The sequence below is a fragment of the Psittacula echo genome (genome assembly GCF_963264785.1).
Source record: "Psittacula echo genome assembly, chromosome: 6".
Lineage (NCBI taxonomy): Eukaryota > Metazoa > Chordata > Aves > Psittaciformes > Psittacidae > Psittacula > Psittacula echo.
In genome coordinates, this window is record NC_137743.1 from 72,894,084 (window position 1) to 72,922,055 (window position 27,972).

A 27,972-nucleotide genomic window follows, 5' to 3' on the forward strand; every position below is an offset into this window, starting at 1 on the left:
GTGGCTGAAACTGCTAGCCTGAAAGTTGTAGTTCAAGGTTAATGCGGTGTGTATAACCAGTGCACGTTATCCTGTGCCGGCTAGAGGATGAAGTACGTTACCTGCCACAAACATCCGCTGTGACAGTGTTGTGCCTGTTTGAAAAATGCATGTCTCTGCCCAATCCTCAGTGAGCTAATGCTGACTATATAAAAAATAATCGTCCTGTTTCCAGCCTCCTATTCTTAAGCAGAGTCATCAGTAAAACAGTAGTATCAAATTACAGAATATAGATGTTTTCTTCTCTTTAGCATCTGTGTTAACTTCCTGTAGTCTTATGACACTTAACACCCATTATTTTACCTGCTTTGCTTTCATTGGCAGGCCTGGTTGCAGCAGGGTAGACTCTGCTCCACCTTCCCTGTTCCTGCACCTATGCCAGTGGTACAGCTGCCTGTGAGGCAGTGATGTGAACTAGATTGGAGAACTGGTCTGGGATAAAAATCTGGTTGATGGGTAGTGCAAATTGGTTGCCCAGTCCCATTTACTGCACAGCCTCACAGGCAACTCTAAAGGTATAAATAAGAGAGAATCCGGAGGAAAGCAGAGCCTAATCTGGCAGTGTTGCCAACAGAAATCCTTGTCAGACTGTAGTTGCTGAAAGCAAAATTGAGATACGCTTTTGTGTGCAACACACTGATGCAAAACACAGGTTCTCTTTCTTTCTCTGACCCTTTCTGGTTCATCAAGGGCTCCTATTGCTTACTCAGGGTCAGTTCCAACTGTCACCATTGCCAGCAAGGCACATCTCTGTTCAGTGGAGACAGCTGTGTTGCCCACAGGTAATGTAAGTCTTAACACTCCAGTTAAACATTTGAGAACCAAGGTTAACTATTCTTTGTTCTGGAGGTGATACTTTTGCAGAGTAGGTCTTCCAGGCAGGCGTATGAAAGATCTTTCTCATTTGAGAAGCTCTTCACACCATCCAGGCAAATATAAATCAGAACCCAGTCAGTTTATAACATTAGACTACATTATTTTACTACAGAATTTGGTCACTTTTTAATTTCAGTTGATTTTTTTGGGGGGTATCATAGATGTAATTTTGGTACATTAAGCAAGGTAATGTACCTGCTACTGCTCCAAGACTGATGCTAATTGACTAGCCGAAGATGGTCTCAATATAACTAGTAAAGCCAGAGCAATTTTAGGATTTAAAATATTTCGATGTCTGACTTGCGGTTTAAGCCCCAAATCTTCAGTTTTAATGTTGCAATAAATTTTGTGAATAGGGTGCATTCAGAAGGCAAGGTTTGTAAGGAAGTGATGTTTTTCTTGTGCATACCTGGGCATACTGTACCGTAGCATGCCAGCTGCAGAAATCATAGAATAGTTAGGGTTGGAAAGGACCTTAAGATCATCTAGTTCCAATCTCCCTGCCATGGGCAGGGACACCTCACACAAATAATTCAGAGGTTTTCACTTACTTGAGAGGATTGAAGGAAAATATAGTCTATACTGCCTGTTAAGAAAGAAACAAAGCTATTAAATCATAACTATAACTATGTTGCTTATACAGATAGAGGTTATTTTGCATTTGTTTCAGACATTTGACTTTATATCTGGTAATTGTCCACTTTGTATAAGTAATTCTTTTAGATGACCATTTCTAAAGATGTTCTGTTAATAAAACAGTGAAAGCATTGGCCTGAAACATCCATTTTGTTGTGTTTTCTTTCCAAACTCAATAGAAGTGTGGGGTTTTTAAATAGGGCTTTCAAATATTTACTGTGTTATATAACTTCATGCTCCTACACTATGGGTTGAACTCCAGAAATACCACGAACGTTCCAAGCATCAAACCGAATGAGCAGTGTTTGTTTTAGTAGTTTATGCCTGTAGAACTTGCAGTGTAAATATACGAAGTGGCATTTTTTACACATTAATCCTTTAGCCACTGACATTCAGAAGTGGGTTAGAAACATTAGCGATGGAGCTGTCCCTTCTCGCCAACAGACAAATCTGTGCTGGAATGCTACCTAAAATTCTCTTTGTCAGGTTTAACCATGGTGCTGACAATACCTAAAGCTCCATGCTTGCCCTGAGTTTCTTAAGTCATTTGATAGTTCTCTGAAATAGGAGAATGATGAGAAAATCAGTGTGATTGGTGTCACTTTTGGATTCCAACTTCTGACCCTTTTCAGTCTGCAGTATTTTACTGAGATGTATTGCTAAGTATTTAAACCTCAGGCTTTTCTAATTTTTACATGAGCTAAACAATGAATGTGGAAATTCAGATACATAATTTAATGTTTTAGACCAAACAGAAGAACTTCAAATACTGACAGTTGCTCTCCCTCATTACAGGATGGGAAAGGAAACATTTACTTTGTTAATGGGAAAGTCTCCTGAATTCTGGGTCTTTCCAGAAGATTATGTTTCAGAATGTAAATTTACATTCATATTACATTAAAATGTCATCTTCAATCAGCATCAGAACCTTCAATCTTACAGTACACTGTTCCTATGAATGTGATGTGTCTGTTAATATTTTCACACTGTAAAATTAACAGAGGCTCTGGAAACAAATTACTTTGGAAAAGAAAGATTTCAGGTATAATAAACATGCTTATATGGTTATTTGTCTTTATCACATTCCTGCATATGCTTCCATTAAATCGTACCTGGTATGTAATTTAAATTACTACAATTGAGGAAACGCCTGTATGGAGGTGATTCTCTGTGACAGGCGTGAGATTACTGTATGTTGTATTCTTGGCCCTTGGGCTTGGAACACTCAGGCTAACCAGAATGATGTGAGTCTGCAATGCTCTGGGTTTTATTTATGTTATTTAATAAGTTGTTCCTCATCTGCTCTGAGCACCAGAAGAGAGCTGGATTTTCTAATGTATGATTTCAAAGTAGCTACTTAAGCATTTGTCATGGACCCAGTGATCAAGACTGTGAATCTCTGTAACATATATAGAGAAAAGCCTGTGCAGGAGACACAGTTAGGAAATACCATTGTCTTAACAACATCATGGTCCTACTTCACTGCCTCTGGGAGAGTACATCTGTTGAGCAGTTAGTCTTTACTCCTGTAGTTGTTTGCGAACAACAAGTTTGAGTAGTTTCCTTGTCTCAGAGATAACGGTTTATTTAATACAAATGTGTATAGAGTCTCTCCCTATAGAGCAGCACGCTGTCACAGATTTGGGATTGCAGCAGTTCCTCCCGCTGATCCCTCTGACCTGGGATGTTTAAAGCCTGGTTGGCATGCGGACAGAGGTCAGAATGGTATCAAAAAGTATTTCATGCAGTATTTAGGTGGTTCTTACTCTGCCAGAATGAATGATGGGGCCGTAAAAGGCCATAAGACACAGAAATGCATATGGAGGAGAACAAATATCCATCCGAATGATTCTGGCAGGTCAAGTGGAAATCTCAAATTCTGATGGGTCTACCCAGTGGAAAAAAGAAACACATCCACCTGAGGTGGATCTTAACCTTGCTAACTGGGCATCGTTTTCTGCTCTGAATACTCCTTTCATTCTTAGTAGGGACACAGTCCTCTTTTCTAACATCTCCCATTTTCTCCCTGTCACTCGGGAAGGTCTCTGTCCACTTGCAGAATTAACTCTCCTTTCCATCGCTCTGGACTGCCTTACCTCTTCTGCTGGAACACCTGCCAGTGTTAGCTATGAAAGGAAGTGGCCCAGAACGTTCTGCTTGTTGACCAGCACAACCCAATAAGTTATTTATTTGGCATATCTCGATAGCTGGTGGTACCAGAGCACTGTTTCTGAATTGCTCATTGTGCCAACCATGCACAACCTACCTCCTTACTCAGGGGTCATGTAGGTGCTTTTGTGTGGCACTGAGCCAAGCTAACAACCTGTACTAAGAGGTAGAGTGTACAAGCTTGGGCACAGGGCTTCGTTAGCAGAACAAAGATGTTAGTTTATTGTTCCCATTGCTGTACTTGAGATTGCTTGGGTTCAGGCTGCATTAATACACCCCATGGCTGTTAGATGGGTGCTGGTTCATTCCAGCAAGTCTCCACCATGGATTGAGCAAGTGCCATCCCCACCTCACCATGTGGGCAGAAGCTAGCACTACTGGTGAACTGCAGTATCTGGTAGCATCACAGAGGCTCCCTTCTGTAGACACACACACACAGATAACCTCACTAGTCATAGCACAGGTGTAATTGTATCTTCCTTTTTCTGTTAAAAACTGCCATAAGACTAGTGTGTGATCACGGTTCAGCACTGAAGTTAGAAGAGCAAATACAGGACGTGGCTGGCTTCATGTCACTGCAATCAGTTGTACTGAGAGATCAGCTTCAGATCTCATGGAGTCATTTATTCCACAGTTCTACACCCACTGCTGTTTCAGTCAAAGGTAGATGAGAATTTGACTAGGGGCAGAAATTAAACCTCATCATGAGGAGCTATGCTGATTATTAATTTGCTGTACTGATTGCAAAGAGCTTGTTCCCGGAGTTCAGGATGTATTCAGAGGGAGCATTAGCTACCAGATGCTGTCATAAAAAAATCATTTGATGCCCTTATTTTATGTCATGCTAAAGATGTCTGGGTATAAAATGATACTGCTAGGATAATTTTTATTAAGTAACCAGCAGCTACACATTGCATGGTGAGCCACAGTACTTCCTACAGACACATGGGGAAAAGAGGCGTGTATTTTGACAATTTCACATGGTTTTCTTTTTGTGAAAGGAAAGCTACTTTCTACACTTAGTAGCAATTGCAAGAAATCAGCATAAGCTGAAAATTAGGTACTTTTTATATTCCAAAAATAATGTCAGAGAACAGATGGCAAGCTGTAGTAAAGTGTGGTCAGTTTATATGTAAGTGCACCTCATAAATATGACACTGGCAACAAATGTGGAAGCACTATAAAATGTGCTGAATTCTTAGAAACAAGCAAGTTCTTACAAGGTCTCTGTGAACAGATTGTATATACTGCCCAGGACACCCTTAAAAATCTCTGTTTTGTCTAAAATTCAGTTTGCTGACATCTTTCAGGGTTGTTTTTTTGTTTGGCTTTCTTTTTTTACTACACATAGTAAAGGTGTTTATAAGTGGTTGTGACAGTTCTTTTACAAGTTAAGGATCACAGACATAAAGCATATGAATTGGTCTTTTAATGCCCTAAGTGCATTATGAGGACAGAGCATTTATAAACAGAATGTATTTATGGATTATGTTTTCAATAATAATAGTTAGCCAATGACTTTATCACCCTTCTGGGATTTGTTTTGACATTTTGATTTGTCTAAGTGATGTCTGACAGTATTTTAGGGGAATTTCTAAATGCAATGGGGATAAGGCAGTGGAGAGGCATTTGTTTGCTTTTCATTGTTAATGCCTTAGGAAATGCTTGCTCTGTTCTCTTCCCTCAGGCTCATCTACCCGGCTCTTTGCAGAACTGGTATATTCACATATGAACTATTCCAGCTATTAGATAAGATTAGGAAAAAGGTTTTAGTTTGTGTGTTGTTTCGTTGGTGGGGATTTTTTGTTTGCTTGTTTGGCTGGTGGTTTTTCTTAATACATACATTATCAGTAGAATGAAAATATGTAGGGGGGTTTATTTTTAGGCTTTGTAGGAGGGTTCACCCTTACGTTTAGTGCCCAGTTCAAAGGCAAAGGTTGTAACTCGTTTAGGTCCCTTGATTCTCTATTGAGGTAGAAAAGGCAGTATATATTAAACTTCATTTAGTGGATGTACCAAGTGCTCGCTGGATGCTCTTGTATTTATTCACAGAATCTGTGATAGAAGAAATAAACTGCAGTGAATTGCTGTCAGAATCTTTTTTCCTTTTAAAAAGCTTGAAGACAGAAACACTAGATATTACTGCAATGCCAACAGTGTGGAGTCAAACCAGGAAAACCCAGCAGTGAAGAGTGTTTAAGCAACTTTGACTCAGACACCTTACCTGTGCATACTGATTCCCCATCTGCCTGCTAAATGTCAGCTTTCTTGTGTTATGCTAAGAGAAAACGTTACATGATCACTCATTTGGGTGCTTGCAGGTATAGTTGTGATTTTTGGTCTCCTGACCTTGTTTTAAAATCTGCTACTGCTTTTTCTTCAGTGAAAAGGAGATTGAGTATGCAGTGCCTGTCATTTCCTCATTTGCATATCTAAAGCAGTGAAATATAGGACATTTTCACCAACTTCAGAGGTGTAGCTACTAGAAGTTTTATTGGAAAGGTCATGAGCCACAAAGGTTTGTTACACATAATCAAGGCTCTTGGTTGCATTCCTTCTATAATCTGTATGAAAATACTACGTTGCTCACCTCTCTTGCGTTGTCTGGTACATCATGTATTCAGTCAGAAGAGATTTTTCAGACACTTCTCTGAGTGTCGTGCTGATGGAGACACAAGTGGGACTACAAGTACTGCGTTCAGCTGATGGTCTGATTCTGCTTTGTGCAAGATCCCGATACAGTGAGATTAAATTTTGCTTGTAAGTTCACGATCACATATTTTAACTTCAGTGACAAGAGGAATTTTCCCAGCTTTCTGTTCTCCAGTTTGTCTAGCAGATTGCTGTGTGTGCATGCAAGTCATCTGAATCAGAATGACAGAATAGTTAAGATTGGAAAGGATCTGAAGACCATCAAGTTCCAACCCCTGCCGTGAAAACATTTTCGGCATTTTCAGTGGAGTTGGTTCTTGAGGCCATTCTTTTACTTCCAGTTCTACCCAGTTTCCCTGGCCCTTGCACTGTCTTCACCCACAAGCTGTCATGGTCATCGAGCGGCTCTCTGGTGGTCAGAGAAGTAGGAAAAGATGGGTTTAAGACAGAGCAACAGACATAGGTTGTGTTCACAGTATGGTGCACAGTCCTGTTACCCTGAGGAGAGGGCAGGAGGAGCACATACCCAGGGGGCAGTGGCAGGGACAGGGGCAGTGCCGGATTGTGATGACAGAGAAGCTCTGGTGTAAATTGCAATTCCTGTGCCAACCTACTGTAGTCATTAGTGACAGAGGGAAATAATTATGGGCCTGTCCTGTTGAACATTTATTACTGGTTATTTGAAGTCCCATGTGGTAGCTGTAAATAAAATTACTTTTCTCTGAATGTTTTCAGTCTGCAGCCTCTGAATGGAGTTCATAAAGTGGCTGTTGAGGTGTAGCTGAAAGGGCTGCTGTGCTGCAAGGTGACAGTAGAAGTGTTTACAGATTTCATGTGAATGCGCTTAGTACTTACACTGGGAAGATGAAAACACAATACTGTAAAAGGGTGGTGTTTGATGACCTCTTCAGTGCTTTCATAATGCGTTTTGGCTTTATAAAGCCACATATAGTAAATACAGAGTGAGTTCCTGGAGCTTTGGACAGGGGAGGGGTATTTGCTTCCTGAACAATCATACTGGCACTCCTGCTATGAATAAATTTGAGTACAATGCTTGAGAAACAGGCATTGCCTCAATTTCCCTTTCCTCAGCCCTCTCGCTGCCCTGGTCCTTTAGGAAGGCTGGGTATTGAACTGAACCAGGAGCCTAGTGTGGCAGCAGAGGTGGCCTCTGCAGGTGATGGCTGGGTGAATGTCCAATGGACAGGGCACAAGTCAGGTTCAAAATGGGCATAGGTTTGTTGGATCTCTGCTGTGCACTGTTTATGGAGGCTGTGATGTCCTTCAAAGTCTGGGTGTGTAATAAAATAAAAGCAGAAGTTCTCATCTAGCTGCAGAGGAGAAGGAAGCTTTAAAGTATGTCAGTTGGTAAAGCTGTGCTTGCTTCTGAGTGGGCTGTGACAGTACATCTGAGGTGTAAAGCAAACCGTGTTGCCTCAAGGTGTACTTACTGTATGGCCAATAACTGTCAACATAAGCATTAACTGATAGCAGTGAACTGTTACCATGATGTTACTGAAGACAGAGAAGAAAGGCTTCCAGGGAGAAGTAAAATGCATTACTGTGCCAACTGTATAACTGAAAAGCACAAAGCCTTGGAGCATTCCAGACCTTCAAGTATGAAAGTGGACAGAAAGTTTCATCTGCTGTAACAGCCACAGCAAGGTATTTTGGTTCTTGGATTTAGTGGCATCTGGGGAAGGACCTCTACCGTTCTTCTCCAGTCCATCCTGGGAGACGAAAAGCAGCCTTTTTTTGCAAAGCAGGAAACCTATGAGCAAGGAGAAACCAAGGAGCAGAGCCTAACGTTCAGTAGAGATGGTGGAGTTCATGGGCATATTTAGGATAGGAGAAAGAAGTAGTAAGAAAGCAGGAAACAGCAGGGAGGCCACAGATATATCAATGGGTGGGTACTGAAGAGTGAAGAAGATATGAAAACTGTGGGAAGACTGAATAATGTCTTGGCTCTGTGAGCAGGTGGGAGGGGAGATGATGCGCATAGTCCAGATACACGGCATTGATGCTCAACGAACAGTCTTTACAGGAGTTACCGTTATCCGTAGCGCACCTAGTTCAACATCTTGTCTCTAAGGTACTGAAGATCAGTAGGTACCTCAAAAGACTGTTGGAACTGGCAAGAATTACATGTGACATAATATTCCCCTCTCATTAAAAACTTTACTGGATTTTTTAATAATTAGAGATTGATTTAAATCCTGACTTGTGATCTTCCTCTTAGTTCTGAACTTCTTTCGGCATGAAATAACCATATTAATTCTGGATATTTTTGGATACTCTTGTTATCCGTGTGCATGTCTAGCCCCTGTTTGAATTCTGATAAATTGCTTAGCAGCAGCAGTGCTTTATTTGTGCCATACAGAAAGTATCAATTTTCATAATTTTTTTCTCACATATATATTGTTAAATTTAAATTTTTATACTTTTAAATTTTCACCTTTCAGCTTCGCTGCTGTTATCATCAGGCAGTGAATGTTTCTAACTTACTTACTTCAAATATAGTTTGTAGTGTTGGCAGCATTTCTCGCCTTTCTAGAGTAAATAACAACAGTTCTATCCAGCCTCTTCATACAGCAGTTTTTCATTGCCCCAAAAGCTTGCTTTCTCTAAGCACCCAAATTCCACAGAACCCATTTTTAAGATGGGCTCCCAACCTCTGCACTGTAATCCAGCTGATGTATAGAGCACAATCTATACAAATGTTATTTTCAAAGATCACAGTGTCTCCTATTACTGTTGCTGTCTACCACTTTAGCTTTTCTTGTCACAGATGTTGTCTGCATGTTAAGCAGAAATCCATAGTGAACTATATGCAGTAGTGTCCAGGCCCCCTTTCCAGGTTTTTGCCATTAACAAAATAGGTTTATTCGGATTTTTCTACAGTGTGTATGGTTCCGTTTCCCTGCTCTCTGCAACTGTTTGTGTTGAATAGCCTCCGTCTGCTGCTGTCATGGTGTTAATTCAGTCAATACATATAGTTATCTTCTGCTGAACATCTTTCTACCTGTCCTCATTTGGCTAAAACAAATTACTGGGTGTCAGCTGAATGTTTCGCTCTTTGGCTCTTCACCTCTGGAATTCCAGATCATTAGTAAGTGTGTTATTAAGAAAGTATTAGTTTAATACTAGCTCTTTTGATCTAATAAAATTGTGTATTACATAAAAGCAAGAGTTAAACCTTCTCAAACTAGGTAATCTCATCAGCTTTTTTAAGCTGTGTTCAGAGTTCATAGCTGGGGTGTTTTAGGCAAGCAGACTCTGGTTGTTAATAGCTAACTTTTTTCAGTTATATTCAGTTGGAACACTTGATTCAAGAAGAACTACAGCAATTACTAACTTCTTCTCGGGGGGCGGGGGAGTGGTGAGGTGAGCCCTCTCCTGACAAGGTAGAAAGTAGCCTGGAAGCAGAGGGGAATGAGAAGATTCCTTCCTTTGCTCTCATCTGCCTGTCCTGCCCTGGACACTTGCTTCCCATCAGGATGCTTTCAGACCCCCACCTTCAGTAGAGAAGTCCTGGTGTGATGGCTGCCAGGGAAATCACTGCCTGGGAGCAGGGTGGGCTGCTGCAAACAGGACAGGAGAAGCAAAAAGATAGGTTGTGCCTGAGCATCCACAGGAGCAGGACACCAGGGTACTGGTCAGTAAAGCTTGTGTAGATGAGTGGTGTACGAGAGATTAGAAATGAGGTGTAAAGATTGGTGTTCATTTGTATGTGTGAGGAAGTTAAGGTTTCAAACCAAACATAATTTCATCTGTTACACTGTAAATTGCAGGAACTAATAGGAATTTACTACCTGAATTTCAGCCATCATGGTCTTCTCTGTACACACAACTTAGTAAGTATTTATGTTCTGGATGTCTGGTCTTTTATATCTTTGCGGTCTTAATCATACTGTGCTGTTAAAGCAAACATCAGACAATGTAGTAATCAGTGAATGTGGGATATGATGTTGTGATGCTCAAAAACACAATTCCTTTTATCACAAATTACTGTAAAAGGTAGTAGTGAAGATGTTCGAATACAAATACTGTAATGTGTAAGTGCAATGTAAATTGAACCAAATTCAAAAGTACTTAGAACCTGAAAATAACACAAGACTAAAAGCTTGTCCAGAAACCACAAGTCATGTGGGAAACTCGCTTAAACTGCATGTGTCAAGATGTAAATCTTGCAGGCAGCTTCCTGCATTGCTCGGTGCTTACTGTACGTTATGAGGAGGTCCCTTTCAGGCGCCTGCAAGTCACAATAAGAATGTGATTTCTGAAATGGTGGTGTTGGAGAGGAGGGAGCACCTCAAATAGTTAATGCTTTTGCTGCTGATTACATATGTGAAAGATGATGCAAGTGTGGAAACTAAGCTTGTAAAACCAGAGGTCCTTTGCTGAATAGTGAGTAAGAGGATTGGAAATTCTTCCTAGGAAAACATTGCATTTATCAGCAAGAATTTGGCAACATCTACCTTTGTGAACATTGCTAAATACCTGATTCAAGAGACTTCTCACTTGCATATTTCATCTGTTTCTGATCCACTTGTACAGAAATTGACTCCATACTGGAGTTAGGATTTCTGTCAGCAAGCAAAAGTGTTACTGGTTTTGCAAGATGTTTTTTGTTGCAGGGAAATTCCTTTTTTTAAAGTTATTTTCAGACACTTGGCTGGGAGATGTTGCTCATGCAAAAGATCTGCTCCTGAAATGGTTCCGATGAGGCAGTCTTTTGGCTGGAGTCACCGTGATACATGCATAGGAACTGGGAAAAAGTTGCTGGTTTGCTTACATTGGACAAACGGGCTGATACTTACAAAAAAGGGATAAAACTAGATAGCTCCTTTAAAATGATAGAAATCCAAGGGAAATCTACAGAACTCTGGTTTGTAGTTCACACTGCTGAAAATGCAGAATACTCAAAAAAAAATTGGGCATATGACGTGGAGGACTAAGACTTAAATATAACTCGTGTGTTGAAGTTGGGTAGAAAACCACGTTAATGAAGTCTTTCAGAACTGTTTGATACCATAGTAATAGTGCATGGGTTTTCTTTTGTGCTTTCTGGAAGATGAAATGCAACATGGAGAAGACTTGGCACTGTAGGGGAGAATGGGGTTAGTATATTTGCATGGACACAGGCAATAAAAATTGTAATGTCTGGACTACTTAAAATGTGATGACTTTACAATTAACTTATTTCATGGCCAGTTGACAAATATGTACATAAAGGTAGAGTACTGTTTGTGTGTAAGCATTTGACAGGCTAATACGTGGTTTATGTGGGACAAAAATTATGGCATAAAAAATTCCAGGTGCTCAAAAGAATTTAATTTGGATTTGTTTTTCTTAAAAAACCCTTGTATGTTTTCTGTCATTGTTTGTTTTTAAGGAAGATCAGGTTTAATTCTTTTCCTTCTTTTCATTTCCTAAGAGCTTCTAAACTGATGATGTAACTAAATACTCGGTAGTTAAACATTCCCATGTTCTGACACACACGAGCTTATTCACAGTCACTTTCAATACTGAAAATACAGATTTTGGTTTGCGTACATTTACTTGCTTTCTTTTGATGCAAGATAAAATCACTGCTACTGTGAAATGCTGTTTTATCTTTATTGAAAGCTATCATTTAAGACAGAGTATTCGTTCATATTTTACTCGGGGTTGAAGTGTGACTCTACTGCTTTGGGCAACTCATCTCCAAAAAAGTATTCTTTCCCATAATACTGAAGTATAGTTTGCATTGAAATGGAGAGTTTCCCTGACTCTGTTTAAAATTAAATGTTTCGAATGTGGTCATGGTACCACCACCCATATTGACACTTCTAAGTCTTTTTCACGGGGGGCCAATAAAGTTGAGCAGGAAGAAGGACTTGTCTCCTTCTTTCCACCCTTCTGATCTGAGCTGCTTCTGCTTACAGGCCCTTTCCCAAGCAGAAATGCTCTATGCTGTGGTTTTGCTCCAGCTCTGAAGATAGGTGTGCTGCTTTAGGGTAACCAGAGGCCTAGGTATATTGGACAGCACAGGCTGGTACACAGAATTAGTATTGTGGCTGTAGCGGTAATATCCATTTTTAATGCTTGGTATTTGGGGTTCTGTATAATACAGTGATATTGTTATGTCACCCTGGGGAGCATTTCCTTGTATTTTGAAGTTCTTTTTGATATATTAAATATTTTCATAATCAGTATATAAAGAAGAACTGAAAAGTAATTTTCACAGATCAGTGCAGAATTTAACATTCATTGCACTCTGCCTACATGCACGGTTTTGAAAGTTATGCAACCTCTTTTTATAGAGTTGTGTGTTGTGATCTAGGCTTGCTCAGTTATTCCTTAGAAATACAAGTATGTTAGGAGCTATATATTATACAATACTTAGGTCATGACAAAGTGCTATGTACCTTTAAATATAAAAATACTTATTTGCATGAAGGTTCAAGTGAAAATGGCTTCCATCGTTAACGTCTACTGACTTTCAAACTACGGAATAGAGAAGACTTAAGCTGCTGTGATGTAGGACCAGGCAGTCTGGTTGTGGAAAGAATTTTCATGGTGATATTACATATTTAGTTCACACAGAAAAAGGCTGAAAACTAAGTACCCAACACAGAAGCAATTGCTAATGGTTATCTGCAGACTGCAGTTGTGGGAGAGCAGGGGGGCTGTGGCAGGTCATATTGTCCCCTTGGCACCGAGGGAAGTGCGCTTCCTGACAGTGGTGGTCATTATCCCAAATTGCAGAGGTGCTAGGTCATCACGGTGCATTTGCTCAAGCAATGTTTTAAGATGAGCTAACCACATTATTTCTCATCTCATCACTGGAAGAGACTGGGCCTGTTCTTCAGAAACATGACACACACAAAAACCAACCTGAGGCAGGCACCTGGCATGAAAGTATTTTGCCTGAATGCTGATAGTTTGGCAACATGTTAATAAGCAAATGAAAACAGTATGTAATAATGGGAATTCAACTGCAGTGATTGCTGCCAGATCCACCAAGAACAATGGACTTGCATACCAACCCAGACTTACGACCAATATTGTGATTGTAGGTAACTAAATGACCATGGAATCTGGAGCAGAGAACCAGCAGAGTGGAGATGCAGCCGTTACAGAGGCAGAAACGCAACAGATGACAGTACAGGCACAACCACAGATTGCAACGTTAGCCCAGGTATAAAATCATATGGTGTAATAGTTTAACCTATTGGATATTTTTTTAAGAGGGATAATGTCTGCTCATGGGCCTGAGAGAAGGTTCCATTGATAAGATCCTGATAGAGGTGCAATGTATAGTTCCTTTATTATTTGTCTTCCCATTTCTAAAGCAGTAGAGGTTTTTAACTTTTCATCACACTAGGCTGTGTTAGCTCTGAAGAGCTGTATGTGTGTAAATTGAGTAATGTTAATAGAATGATGTAGCATTCTTTGCCATACCACTGAAAGGTATTCTTTTCAAAACATGTAATTTACTCTCTTTTTTATATTGACTGGATTGTTTTGTTGTTACATTTTCGTTTTAGAATCTTGTCTATAGCAATCAGTTTAATTCTGAGGGAAAAACCTGAAAATACAGATAAATAATGCAGGGAATATGCAGATGGGATTAATATTATAAGCATTATAATCAAATGGAACAATTCAACAGCTTGTGTTATCCTGCTGTCTCCAGAATTTCACAGAATTGCTGGCTGTTTAGGAGACAGCAGTAGATCATTTATTATCCCCAAATTATTTCAGAGAGACAAGAAATGTGAACCTAGCTACATCTCTAATTTTGGAACCTGGTTTCATTCTTGGATACATTGATGGTTGGCAGAAGCAACCTCATTGTGTAAATGAGTACAGAATCTGTTCAGCTCTCTCCTGTAACCATTTAATTTTAAAACTATTTGCAGTCTGCAAAGAGCAAACAGATTTTTTTAAATCTCATAGGTTGGGGAACTGAGTGTCTTCTGAGTGGCACAGGTGTTAAATCACGTATTTTATAAATGCTTAATGTATTTTTAAAGTCCTCACACCTTTTGGTAAGCCAGATCTAGTACACTTCCATTCAAGTGATAGTATAGGGTTTGGAGCTGTTAAAATGCACAGGGTGATTTTGTTGTGTGAAGCTGTAGTGTGAATTTACAGGCCACCAGCTGCCCTGCACCAGCTTGCCTCTTTGGGCAGTTTTCTCACTGTCTAACTTAGGCACAGGATGTAGGTGGTGTGACTAACACTTCAGTGTGAACTGAGTGGAAGTAGTTTATTTCTCTTGCAAAACCAGTAAGCTGCTTCTCACTTGGTATGCATTACCATTTAGTCCAGAAAAGAAAGAATGCTTTAAATTCATGTGCTAACACACTGACCTCCAGGTAGCTGAACTTGCAACTATGTGGTGGGTTGAATGCATTTCACTCAGTCAAAATTACCCCAGTACTTGAATGAGATTTCTTTCCAAGTAGGGAAAAGCTACACAGCTATGGTTAAAATCCATATGAACCACAAAGAAATATGTTATATTCTTCCTAATTTGCTCTGTTGTCATTCGCTGTATTATTTGCACCTCAGCTATTCCCCAGGAGGTGATATAATAGTCTAAACGTGATTCTTTGTCTTGTTCACATCATGTTACGTTATTATGGTATTTTAAATGCCATCAGAGGCTTAGGCAAATCTAAATAACTAATTATGTCAATTTATTTCTTTCATTATCTCTTGTAAGGTCACCCCTCTTGTAAGCTTAGTTTAATTGCTGCATTTTAGTGAGTTCAGGGTAGTTTTTAGAGTGAAAAGGAAACTCGTTCCAGTTCCACAAGGTATGAGTCAGAGACATCTGCAGAAGTTACACTCCGCTGTTGGCTTAATCCAGTCGCAGAGTGGCTTCCAGTTGATCAGCTTTGCCGTGATTGCCAAGGACTGTTGGCAATGTCAGACATGCACTATTAAAAAAGGTTGCTTGGTAAGGCAATATAATTTGCCAGAGGAAAGTGTGCTCATGTTAATCTCAGCCCTGGTTTCTCTCAGATGGAGTTAAGTACCACCATGTAATGCTGCAGCTGTTTTCCTGAAAAAGGAAGGTAGAAGCAAACACAAGTTTATGGATTAGGGAGGGACAGCTGTGGAGGAGAGAGGTCTACATGTCATTCCCTTTAATTTTGTTGTTAAGCAAGATTTCCTTGTAGGTGGTGGATGTTTATGGAAATGCAGAGATGAGCTACTGCACCTTTTTGAGAACCACATGTTCATGGGGACAGCAGAGGATTTACTTCTGCATCCGGTACATAGCAGCTCTTTGAGATTAGGTAGGACAGCAGTGCAGCCACTTCTCACATTGTAGCTACATGGGTCGAATTCCTTGAAAATGCTGTTGAACACTGGAGGATTGTTACATTTTCCAAACCTGGGTGTCTAGTAAAAGGCTGGCCAGTCGATGACCCATAGCCTGGCTGAGGTCTGCCAGAGCAGCTCACACATCATAGTCCTTCCCTGAGGGCTGTGATGGTGTGACTCAGATGCAAACTGAGGGCAATGTTCGCTAGTACAGCAGCACTGGCACCCTCCTGCCTTTCAGGGCCCCCCCCCCAGCCATGAACACGTATATCATGTCACCAGACAGTTGCTGAGTACTGATGTGCACCAGGGCATCTGCCCAGCCACGTAGCAGCTTGGTGCACGGCCCTTCAGCTGCCCATAATAGTTCCTGTGACCTGCCAGAGTCAGACTTCCCTGCGTGATGTGAACAGCTTTGTGTGGGTATTGCTGCCACCAGAGCCTGAGCCCCTGCACAGAACCTGGGTGGCTGTGCACACAGTGCTAATGTACGCTGCTGAAGTCATCAGTGTATCCCCTGTTGGCATAGCTGCTGTGCCTACAGGTCTGTGCCTGAGAGACGAAGTTGTGTTTAGGAGCTGAGTGTTTAAAATGCCAGCGATTTTTCCTCATAGAAATTAAGACTAGAATCTGTGTTGACCTGTTACGCTGAATCACAGCAACAGCCTACAAACCATTTGTTTCCCACTGCAAATCCATGTCTGACCACATGATCAGTTTTCTTCGTTTGAATGGGCTTTGCCAGCTGCTCAGTATGGGTTAGTCGCTGGGAAGTCCAGAAGATAAGGCTCCCTAAAAATTTTAACTTCATACAGCTGGCAAGCACTTTGCATTTTCTTGAGTGAGAACAAAAATAGCTCCACTCCCATACGCTTCTGCCTTTGACTCAGCAGTGTCTGTAGGAGTACACCCAAGTCCTAGCAGTATCTAACCGAAGTAAGCGAAAGGTAATAATGCGTTCTTATTAGCTTACCTCAGAATAGGGGCAGTTGTGGTTTTCTCATTTTATCAGTGGTTTTACAAGCGATGTTTTGAGCCTGCAGAAATTCTGCATTAGACTAATTCATAAAGTAGGTCAGATGTTGGGTTTAAACAGTTCAGGGGAGTTTATATTACACTGAAACATTCGGGTCATGTAACTGGGGTCTAGAAGACACATAATTCTTTGACCACAGTGTGTTCTTGGTAGTAAAATATGAAGGTTTTGTAATAACCTAATCTATGCTCACTGTCTCTTCTTTGCAGGTATCTATGCCAGCAGCTCATGCAACGTCTTCTGCACCCACGGTGACCTTAGTTCAGCTGCCCAATGGGCAGACGGTTCAAGTGCATGGAGTAATTCAGGCTGCCCAGCCATCAGTTATTCAGTCTCCACAGGTCCAGACAGTTCAGGTACTGATGGACGAAATTCCTAATACGTGAATTGGGCCTTTCAAGTACTCCTGCCAGTTCACGGGTTTCTTATGTGTTTGTGCTCTAGATTGTGGTTTTGCTTATATAAACTTTAAGAGCATATTGAAGGCAAAATCTGTACAGTATGTGCTGCCCTGTGACTTGTTTTCTGTTCTGGTTTAACCACTTTTCACTTTCAAACATTGCTGAGTTTCATTTCTCTGTAGAACTTGGTGAGTTTAAGTGAGTTTAACAGCTTCATTGTTTTTCTTACAGTATTACTCTACTTTTTGTCTCCATTGTATTTTCATACATTTTTGTTGAGTAAGAGTTCATGTGATTCTGAAGTGAACAAAATGTTGTGGGTTTTTTTAATAATCATTAATCATTACTGAGGCTGATACTCTGGAATGAGAGTCTTTGCTACCTCACAAATACTTGCATTGGTTTACAAAATAGGTGTCTGTCTGTTAATGGTCTTTAAAATAAACCTATCAGTCCTCTGATAAAAATGGGTTTAAAATTCACTGTTGAACTTTGTTTGCCTTGTAAAGCCTTAGCTTCTCTTCTATAAAGCAAGCCAGATAATACAAGATGATGAGGTAGCTTGAACACGTAAGAGACAAGTGGTCTGAGATCTGTAAAACCTGTAATTTATTTATTTGTTTATTTATTCACTACTTTAAACACAGTGGTACTGAATGCAGAAAGAGAAGTTGCTTGGCATACAGCGGGTTCACAGGGCAAGGGTTTGTACATTATTCCTTTGCTATTAGTACAGTGAGCACAAAAAAGGTTTCATTTTAAAATTGGGTCATTCTGAGCATAATCTTTGTTTACCTCTTGTCAGCTTTAGTACTGAGTTTCTGGCTGGCTCTACCCCCCTCAGCCATTGGAGTCAAAAGTTTAGAGTTTTAGTGTATTGGTGGTAAGCAGTGTTCAGATAAGTTACTAGCCCAGAGGTGGAAGATAAGAGACTGACAATGAAACCACGCTTGGAATTCACCTGGCTCAGTGCAAAGCCAGCATGTCGGGGTATTTAAAGCCTGGTGGTTCACTGTCAGCCTTGGACCTGTTCAGGCCCTCTGTCTGATAACTGAGATGTGGGTGCCAGCAGCCTTTTTGAGCCTTGGGAATATTCTCTACAGTGCATAAAATGACAGGCTGTGAGGTAGGTTTCTCACACAGGCATTTCTCTATCCACTCACTATCATTAGCTTTTGTATATTTGTCACATGAGTGTAGTCTTCTGGAAAACAGTCTCTATTTTTATGTATCGAAGATGCTTTTACATTCTTGGCACACTTCGAATTTAAAGTTACTGAAAGGTGATTGATACAAACATTTTAGCTTTCCTTCATAAGCCTTTGTCTTTTTTTAGCACAGATGTTCAGAATTGCAGCACTGGATTATTTTTTAGCATCTTTGTGTTTGACATTTTCCTGACAATTTCCCCCCAGTGTCAGTCTCTAAGACATTATCTACCGAGTGATTTATAAATTGATGTTTCTGAGCTTCAGGTGCATTTTGTTCTTTTGTTTCCAAACGTTTCTGCTCTCTTAATTTGGTTGTAGTTATTCTCTCCCTAAATTTTACTAAAAAGTCTTTCTTAGTTTCCTTAAAATGGATGCAAACAAGGAATCATGGAAGACAAAAAGTGCATGGAATTACTGTTTATATTTTCTTGTTAGAGTATTTAAATTATAAAGAACATTCTCATGGGTAGATAATTGTCAGGTCATCAGTCACTGGATCTGTGACTGAACAGCCTGTACTTTCTGTTCATTGACTAGGTAGAAGCACTATAGAATAGTTGTAGTGTTTTTCACAGGATGTCAGCATTTCCTTAAAATACAGGTATTGGAAGGGTCTTGTTAAGTTTGTTTGCTGTTCTTATTTACAGATCTCTACCATAGCAGAAAGTGAAGATTCACAGGAATCAGTAGACAGTGTCACAGACTCACAGAAACGAAGAGAAATCCTTTCCAGACGACCCTCCTACAGGTATGGAGGTTAAAAGCAGAAGTATTTTGCTTGATGGATGTGTTCTTCTTGTGGGGAGATCAACAGTGTGATTGTATAGTTATTTCTAAGTTTACCATTAGTGGTGCCTCTCTTCCTCAATGTGTTGTCCATGAATAGGATGTAAAGAGATAATAGGAGGAGGAGGAAGAAACCTCAGCTGTTACACTCAGTTAAGACAGAAATGAGCTGAGAATAAGCTGATTGCCACATTTGTGAAATGCTGAGATATCCTTGTGCTGGGTCCCCCAGAGGTAGCTTTAATGGATAGTTAATACATAAACTACACTGAAGCTTTGTGAGCAGGTGGCTTTTGTATAATCCGCAGTCTGCAAAAAATCAACTCTGTTGTTTTTCATCAGTGTTGAAATGCTAGCAGCAGTCAAACTTAATTCCTTTCTCCCGGGAGACTTTCGATGGACATGTGGTGTTCTGAGGCTCAGAGAAAAATTCGGCTTGAGCAAAATTGGTTGTGTTTAAAGTTTAAGAAGCCAGGGTTTGAGCTGAATGCATTGGTAGGCATCTGGTATCTTTAGTTGTCATGGCAAATACTTCTGTGGAAAGAACAATTGATGTGCTCCTTCACATAGTGTTAGTCATGTTAGTTTTTATTAATTAAGCCCTTGCACAACTTTTTCTGGCTGTACTAAATCTCATTTTTCGTTCTTAAAACATGCTAAATAGCGTTAAGGAACAGCTCTGAAGTTCTGGTTTTAAGTGACTTGTGCATTCCTGCTGCTTCAGAAAATTCACATGCTCCTCTTTTCTTCATGAGCATAACCTTAGAAATATAAGCTAGACTGTAGGCCTGAGCGTATCTCAAACATTTATTAGCACTTACAGATTATTTTCTCCCACCAGCCTTCAAGGCTGTTGTGCACATAGTGAAGGTCATTGCTGAAGACCCCGAGCCTTAGTAGATTTGTGAGGAGCAGTGTTGCTAGCTTCAAGGCTGCCACAGACCTCCGTGCAGTCTGCTTCTGCAGTGAGACACTGGCTGTTACTATATATGGGGGAATGGCTGTGCATCATGAGACAACAGAGCTAAGCAAACACAGAGCAAAGCTGAGAAGAGGGCACTTGTTCATGCTCACTTCTCATTGAGATGGGTTCCTTCGCACACACTGCCACCACACCGCAGCCTCTGTCCTCAAACCATGTCCTGGTGACTCAGCAGAACTTTGTAACTGTCAAACGTACATATGCAGCTCAGACTCTGGGCCAATGTAGGAGTCACATCAGAAAGGCTGAGCCAGACTGCTGCTGTGTTGGCAAGTTCCCGGTTGGCATTCTTCAAGCTGCTGTAACTGGCCCCAGAGGCAAGGTGGATTCACAGAATAGAAGGCTCTTCATCTGTTTTGTCCACTGGTTTTTCTGGTCTAACACATAATTGCGAACTCTCTGGATGGGAGTTTTTCATTTGTCCACGTGGTGCTTGGCACAGTGGAGTGCTTGTGCAGTGCTGGGGTTCTTGCATGCACACCGTCAAAACAGCATCAGCAAAGCTCTGTTTTGTCAAGTTGTTTAGCAGAGTCACTGCTCTTCCCAGATAGCTCTGTACAGATGTTCTGGCTTCAAAAGCCTTAGAGCCTTATTTAGGAAATGAATGTTGCTTTGGAGCTTGGGGTCTACAGCTGTGTTTGCTTCATCACACTTTGAGTTCTAGTGACAGTCCACAGGAAGACATATGAGGAGAATTACAGATGTTGCTCTTTACCTGAGTAGCATTTTGCAGTGACATAATAGAATATGACAGCAGTGAAAAGGCCTTGACAGTTCTCTGAGGGACAGTGTTTGTTCTAAATGATGCAAATTGCAGTAACCTCTATGGTCAGTCCTCCAGTCATGTTCAGTGGGACCTGTAGCAGTGACGTTTAAGCAGTTTTTGGTTTGGATAATTACCCTGTGAAAGTAATTAAACCACGTGTTCTTTTCTTTACCCATGCTACTGTCACAGCTTTCTCAGGCAGGGCACCTGTAAACATAATTGTGTGACTTGACTCAAACACACTCAGTATTGCCTCCCAGGCAGGCATTACACTACAAACTGATTGCTCTTTACAAGCATTTCTGCTGACTTCCTTTGTACTCAGCTCTCTGGCTGAGGTGTTTACAGTCTCTGAAATGGAGCAGTTCCCCTAATGTAAGTGAGGAGACAGGGTTTTACATACTTTTGCTTTCCTCAAATCCTTCTGTGGCTAAAAGCAGGAAACAAGTAAAAATGCATGAGAGAGAAACATGCTTTTAAGAAAAAGGGAAGGTTGTGACAGCTGATGCTTGGGTTGAGAAGAACCTCCTTGAGAGGCATCTTTGTCCTGTGTACTAAAACACAGCTGTTCTGTGCTGGCTCCCTTGCCCATCTATGAATGGCACTTGGAACAGTCCTCTCCGTAAGAGTTTGAAGATGGTGCAGGTTTTCCATTCTGCCCCCGTACTTTCCTTGCTGGCGTACTGCACTTTTCAGTTTCCCGCAGCATTATGTATCAAATAGGCTATTTTTTTCCCCTCATATTTTTATTAAAATCTCTACAACACACTGTCTTTGCCAGAAAAATTTTGAATGACTTGTCCTCAGACGCCCCAGGAGTGCCAAGGATCGAAGAAGAGAAGTCTGAAGAGGAAACAGCAGCACCTGCCATCGCCACTGTTACGGTGCCAACTCCCATTTACCAAACCAGCAGTGGGCAGTACAGTATGTAGTCTGAATTTCTCAGTGGTGCTAGTAAGTGGGGATGAGAAGATGAAGAACTCTTATTTCTATAACTGTTTGGACTAGGACAAAGCAGGAGGTGAAAATAAGGTTATTTTAATTTGACTGTTTGATAACCGTGCTGTTTAAACACATTGCTATTGTAAGTATTTGAAATGATCAGTTAGCATTCTGGGACTGCTTGCCAGTTAGTGCAGCTAATGCATCCTGAGGCAAAATAAGAACTAACCGTAATGCTTTTATGAACATCGCTTCAGGAACCAGATGAGGTAATTCAGAAGTTTCTTTTTTTCCTGGCAGATGATGAATACTGGTTCACAAAATTGTAACCTCATTAATAGGAAAAGCACTGCAGTCTGCAATTACATTTTTAGAAAGTCCTGGAAAAATAAGGACTTCAGCAACCTTATTTAAAATATGTAGTGAATATATGATTCTGTGTTTATTCACTGTATTTCACAGATAGAGTGCTTTAACGTAAAGGTTTGGGATTACAGCAGTAAAGCTAAAATTCACGTGCTGTCTCACACAAACACAGAGTATTAAATATACAACAGGGAGAAAGAACTTGCTTGTTTGTATCTTTCTCTTAAAATCTCTTTAGAATTTTGTATCTCTGTTTATTCCTTAGCCACTTTGCCTACTGAAACTGATGTGGTAAACTCTGCTTTCCTAGCGTAACTGTAAAATACCTGCTTGTGCAGATGCTAGAGGTTTTGGTGTGTCTGTGTATAGGAGCACAGTGAAATTCTGTGGAATCACAAACGAGGTGTGATGTTTCAGCACACCTGCATGACAGGGTTGAGGGAAAGAAAGGAAAAAAACCCACCTAAGTAAGATTGCTTGAAGGAAAAAATGTGTGAAAATGGACCTTTATCAACAAAAACGCTGCTAGGAAGGCTCTGAGGAAGTTGTAGAGAGGGGGGATACAATCAGAAGGAAAAAAAAAGCAAAAGCAAGAAGAAAGTGAAACACAGGATGGATAGCAATAGCAGCAGAGGAAAGTGAAAGGCATAAAGCATGGAAAAGGAGAGGAATTACAGATGAGAAGAAAGGACTGCGGAAAAGACTTAAACCAACCAAGAAGAACATCTTAACTAAGAAATTAAAAAGTATTTCCTGGGGGAGGATTGTAACTCCTCAGTGTGATGCTGTTTTATCAGAGAAACTAATCTGTGGTTTAGGCTGTGGGGTTTACACACACACACACACACACACACCCCAAAATACAGGTCTCATGAATAACTGACAACTTACTTTCAAAGTATGATTTCTTTAATGTACATGAAAGCCATGTGTCTGATTTGAGGGTGTATAACAGCTCAAGGGATTTAACTCAGATCGTTATTCTGCCATATCTAGGTTTAGTACTGTGAGTTAATAAGTAAATTAGTGTCTTAAATGCTGTGTTGATCTTTTTTTCTTCAGTTGCTATTACCCAAGGAGGAGCAATACAGCTGTCTAACAATGGCACAGATGGAGTACAAGGTCTCCAGACGTTGACTATGACCAATGCAGCTGCAACCCAACCTGGCACCACCATTTTACAATATGCACAGACCACAGATGGACAACAGATACTTGTACCCAGTAACCAAGTTGTTGTACAAGGTGAGAAACTTCACAGCCAGTCATTCCATATAACATGTTCTCCATGCAGACACAAGTTGCCAACCTAGCTCCTTAAAATGTCAGGAAACAGAATTAACAGCTTTGGCACAGATTAAGTCTCTAAAGTTATTAAAGGAAATTCTGGACAAAACTATTTGTCACATCTTCTTGGAGCCTTTCCCTTCAGCTTATAAAATCGTGGATATTTTGGGTTTACTTCTTAAAAATACATATTTATTTTTTGTTTTCCATGCTGTATTTCCGGTATTTTGTCCACCCTATTTTATTTTAATATCTCTGCAAAAACTGATACCACTTTAGAATTCTTAGTTCTCCCAGACAGTCATCTGCAGCAATAGTAAATTTAAAGCAAAGCATCAAAGTGAGTAAAGAAGGTTGTTTGATTCTTTCTATAAGGACACTTTAACTTAGAAGTATTCTTTTCCCTTTTTCAATTGCAAGTCATCATTTCTTCCTATTGTGGCTTTTGTGACTAGTCACAACGTACTTAGAATCATAGAGTAATTTAGGAAAGTGCCTTAAAAGATCATTTGGTCTAGCCTTCCACTTAGAGCAAGCGGGGCTACTTCAACTTAGAATAAGTTGGGGTTTTTTATTGTATTAAAATACATGGTTTGGTTTATTAAAAATTGGGGAGGTATAAAAAAAAACCCTGCCTATCAAAAATAACAGAAATGTGCACCCCTGCTTTTATAATTGTAAAGCAGTTGATCTGAAAGTTGTCAGTGAAGAGGTCTCCGGCATCATTGAAAATACGTAGCTGAGAAAAATACTATAGTTGCATTGATGATCTGGTTTTTTTGTTCCTAAGAACATGTGATTTCTTTAGGTGATGCTGTATTTTCTTACAAGCTCAGGCATATATAACACACTCCTAGATAAATAAACAAAAGAAACCCAAGACCTTGTTCATTTTAGAGAAGTACCTCAGTGCCTAGTTTGCACAGTCTCTTTCTTGTTGGGGTAAATGCTACATTTCTACACCCTTTTTTCTGTGCCAAGTACTAACACATGTAACGTGTGTAAGCACATAGGCGTTTGGAGCATAGCTAGAAATACTGTTTGTCCCATCCTTCATCTTCTTAAAACTGCCCAGAAACTAGAGAAGTAAAAAGAAATATAGTAGGGGAAAAAGAAGCACATCAATACAGCAAGACAATTGAAGTTACCAAGCACAAGTGAAGACTTCTTCAGCAGGAATGCCCAAAAGCTAAGACTGAGATAGCAACAATGACCCAGATGAGGGTCATTCCTCCTGTATGTAGCCCAGAGTACATGGTTAGATAGGAGACTAGGTGCTCTTGGCACAGTGTTTAACAGCACTCTCACCACACTGAGATCATGTTCCCTTATGCCTTTCAGCGGCCTCAGGAGATGTGCAGACTTACCAGATTCGCACTGCCCCTACCAGCACCATTGCACCAGGCGTAGTCATGGCATCCTCGCCAGCACTTCCGACCCAGCCAGCAGAAGAGGCCGCACGGAAGAGAGAAGTGCGTCTAATGAAGAACAGGCATGTATATTTAGATCACTTCTTATCCAGTCAGCTCTGCATAGACCTGGAGTGTTAAGTACTAAGAATCCCAATCTTTGTTTTTTTCAAAGTCTTTCTAAAGACTTTGCCTTTATTTAAAAATGCAAAACAAAGAAGCACATCTGCTAATGCCATGTATTGTGACTATGAAACCTCAAGTAAAGGTGTCAGATTCATAGAATCATAGAATAGTTAGGGTTGGAAAGGACCTTGAGATCATCTAGTTCCAACCTCCCTGCCATGGGCAGGGACACCCCACACTAAACCATGTCACCCAAGGGTTCGTCCAACCTGGCCTTGAACACTGCCAGGGATGGAGCATTCACAGCCTCCCTGGGCAACCCATTCCAGTGCCTCACCACCCTTACAGTAAAGAATTTCTTCCTTAGATCCAATCTAAACTTCCCCTGTTTAAGTTTGAACCCGTTACTCCTTGTCCTGTCACTACAGTCCCTGATGAATAGTCCATCCCCAGCATCCTTGTAGGCCCCCTTCAGATACTGGAAGGCTGCTATGAGGTCTCCATGCAGCCTTCTCTTCTCCAGGCTTCTGTGAGGTGTATGAATTTTTTGCCATAAGAAGAATACTCACTGGTGGGGGACTTACATGACCTCAGTTATGTACTTACAAACACTGAGCTGAGATTTTTTCTGAGTAACTACATTCATGTAGTTTCTTTTCCGGGATTCTTTACCTTAGCCTTCTGCATGCATTCTCCTTGCTGCTGACCTGCCTGCACTCTTCATTGTCTCGCTTGTTCTCTGTAGCTGTTTGCCCTTTGGGTTTTATCCTCCAGAGGCAGAAAGATTCAAGGAAAGGCTGAATGAGCAGCTTTGAAGTCTTTTGGAACCAATGGTGGCAGCAGGGGGGCTGAAAGAGAGAGGAGATATGACCCCGTAGGATTTAGTGTGTGAGGATTAAAAGCCAAGCCTACTGAGGTGGGACTTGGTGGAGGCTGCGAAGGAAAGGAGCAGCAGAGAGAAGCTGGGCATGATGCTCCTTAAGCTGCTGCTGCAGGAGAGGGAAGGGGTGGGCCTCCGTCATGCCAGGCTTGAACTCCCATCTGCAAGCCATAGATTTGAGCCTGTATGTTGCAGTGATTCCCTCCCCTCTGAGCAGAGGAAGCCCCATGAAATCGCTCTTTACTTACCTGTCAATCTGAAAAAACTGTGTTGTACAGGTGCTTTTATCTTCTGTAGATCGCTGAGCTGTGAACACAGTAGAAAGTTACATGAGCAGACCCAAGGCTTATCTGAGGGGCTTTAATGAGGTAAATAATGCTGAACAGCAGAGTTCACTTTAAAAAGGTTTTTATATAGAATGTCACCCATGTCCCCTTTTTATATATTTTTCTGATACCAGTGAATAGTAGGTGTCATCCTTTCAGCTCTGCACTTGAGAAAAACTTAATTCAGAGCATTCTGAATCCCCTCATTTAGTCAGCAGTCTGCCTCCAGTAAAAGAAAGCTTTTGTGTTTAGGAAAGCCAAGAAGAACAGTGGGGAATTACCCCCACTTCAGTTAAATTGACGGCTTTTGCAACAGTATAATGTTGCATGTGGTGCTTTTAGCCTGCCTGCTTAATAGATATTCGCAAATCTAGGCTCCATAGCAAAGCAGGGGAAAGGGGGAGAGAGAGGCAGATGGTGAGGTGGTTCTTACTGGAGGATTATAGTGTAAATATGCATCGATATTATTGTGCAAATTTTCTGTGTAAATTTTACATTTTAAAAGCTCTCTTGTAATTCAGTATAACTCTAGCTGTTATGAATAACTAAAGCAAACAGAATTGAGGTGGCTTCATATGCAGCACAAGCTGGCACAGAAATCACAGAAAGAAAAAGCTGTCACCCAGGAAGACAGGTTAGTAGTTTCCACTGAGAGGCACTTCCTGATCCAATAATACTTAATCTTTCGGTGACACAAGTAACAGCCCAAAATTACTACAAGTTGCACAAGGCCCATGTGCTGCAAGCAGGTGACATTGTACTTGTAGGAGTGACCAATGGATCCCTGAGTCCTTTCAGGGCTTCCAGACGAGGTTTTCTTCATCGTGTCTCATTTGTAGGGCTGAATTTCAAAAGTTACTTTTAGAGTCTTCTTACCCCTTAGGTCCTGACATTCTTTCTAGCTAGTACTACAGCTGTTATTTATCTCATAAGCAGAAGAACTGGGTTCAGTTTTTTCTCTTATTTCCCAGAACACTGACTGTATCACCAATCTGTGTAGTATGTGCAGTGAAGGGACACTTAGACTCTCCTTCTGAAGCTGCTCTGCTTCACATCTAAAGGTTCAGGGCAAAGAAATAGGTACACTTAATATCTATCTGCAGCGTGCTGCTTTGACAAGCTGCATTGCAGGAGGAGAGCCCTCTGCCTGGACTCTCATCCACCTTAGCGCATGCTTGTGCTTACTTTGCCCATTGGTACCATTACCGTAGCTGGGCAGGGTAACTTCTGCCTTGGTGTTACTGTCTTCAGCATACTCAGCAGCACATTAGCACCTACCAGGTATTTTTTGTTGGTGTTCTTAGTATGGTACCAAATTACCTACAGGCAGCTCAGTCTTTACAAGGAAGACCTAAAAGTTTGTCTCAAGATCTGCTTTAGCACATTAATGCTGCCATGTTCTTGGCACATCAGACAAGGACAAAGAATTATATGGTTGCTAGCGACTGTTCATTTTTTAAGTTGTTTTTGTATTATCATTGCAGTGATGCAGACATGATTAATAAAATTGACGTATTGCTCAAGACCAAATACATGAAAGCTGTAAATACAGCTTTTTTTGGAACTGTTGAGCATCCTGTAAGACTGCAGCAAAGGGAATAGTTAAGACTATAAGGAGATTAATAGATGGTCTTATCCATGTTTTTATTATTCATTTATTTATTGCAGTAAAATCTCTGAAGTTATTGCAGCAGCATTCAGCTCAGCCTGAAGGCTGTAATATAAATCCTGCAAGCAGAATTTTGTCATTGAGTAGTA

The 27,972-nt window shown here is 40.7% G+C and overlaps 1 protein-coding gene across 2 annotated transcripts in view; it reads left to right on the forward strand.

The window, feature by feature from the left end:
* Nucleotides 1-27,972, forward strand: part of CREB1 (cAMP responsive element binding protein 1) — a 40,588-nt gene that overhangs the window by 5,607 nt on the left and 7,009 nt on the right. The window contains exons 2-7 of one of the 2 annotated variants that reach the window (XM_080621946.1): nt 13,434-13,555; nt 16,942-17,088; nt 18,992-19,092; nt 21,660-21,802; nt 23,249-23,431; nt 24,815-24,969. In XM_080621946.1, the coding sequence (XP_080478072.1) occupies nt 13,442-13,555; nt 16,942-17,088; nt 18,992-19,092; nt 21,660-21,802; nt 23,249-23,431; nt 24,815-24,969 (843 nt within the window). In that variant the 5' untranslated portion in view covers nt 13,434-13,441. Of the gene's footprint in view, nt 1-13,433; nt 13,556-16,941; nt 17,089-18,991; nt 19,093-21,659; nt 21,803-23,248; nt 23,432-24,814; nt 24,970-27,972 lie in introns of those variants that run through there. The other variant, XM_080621947.1, reaches the window with a different exon arrangement.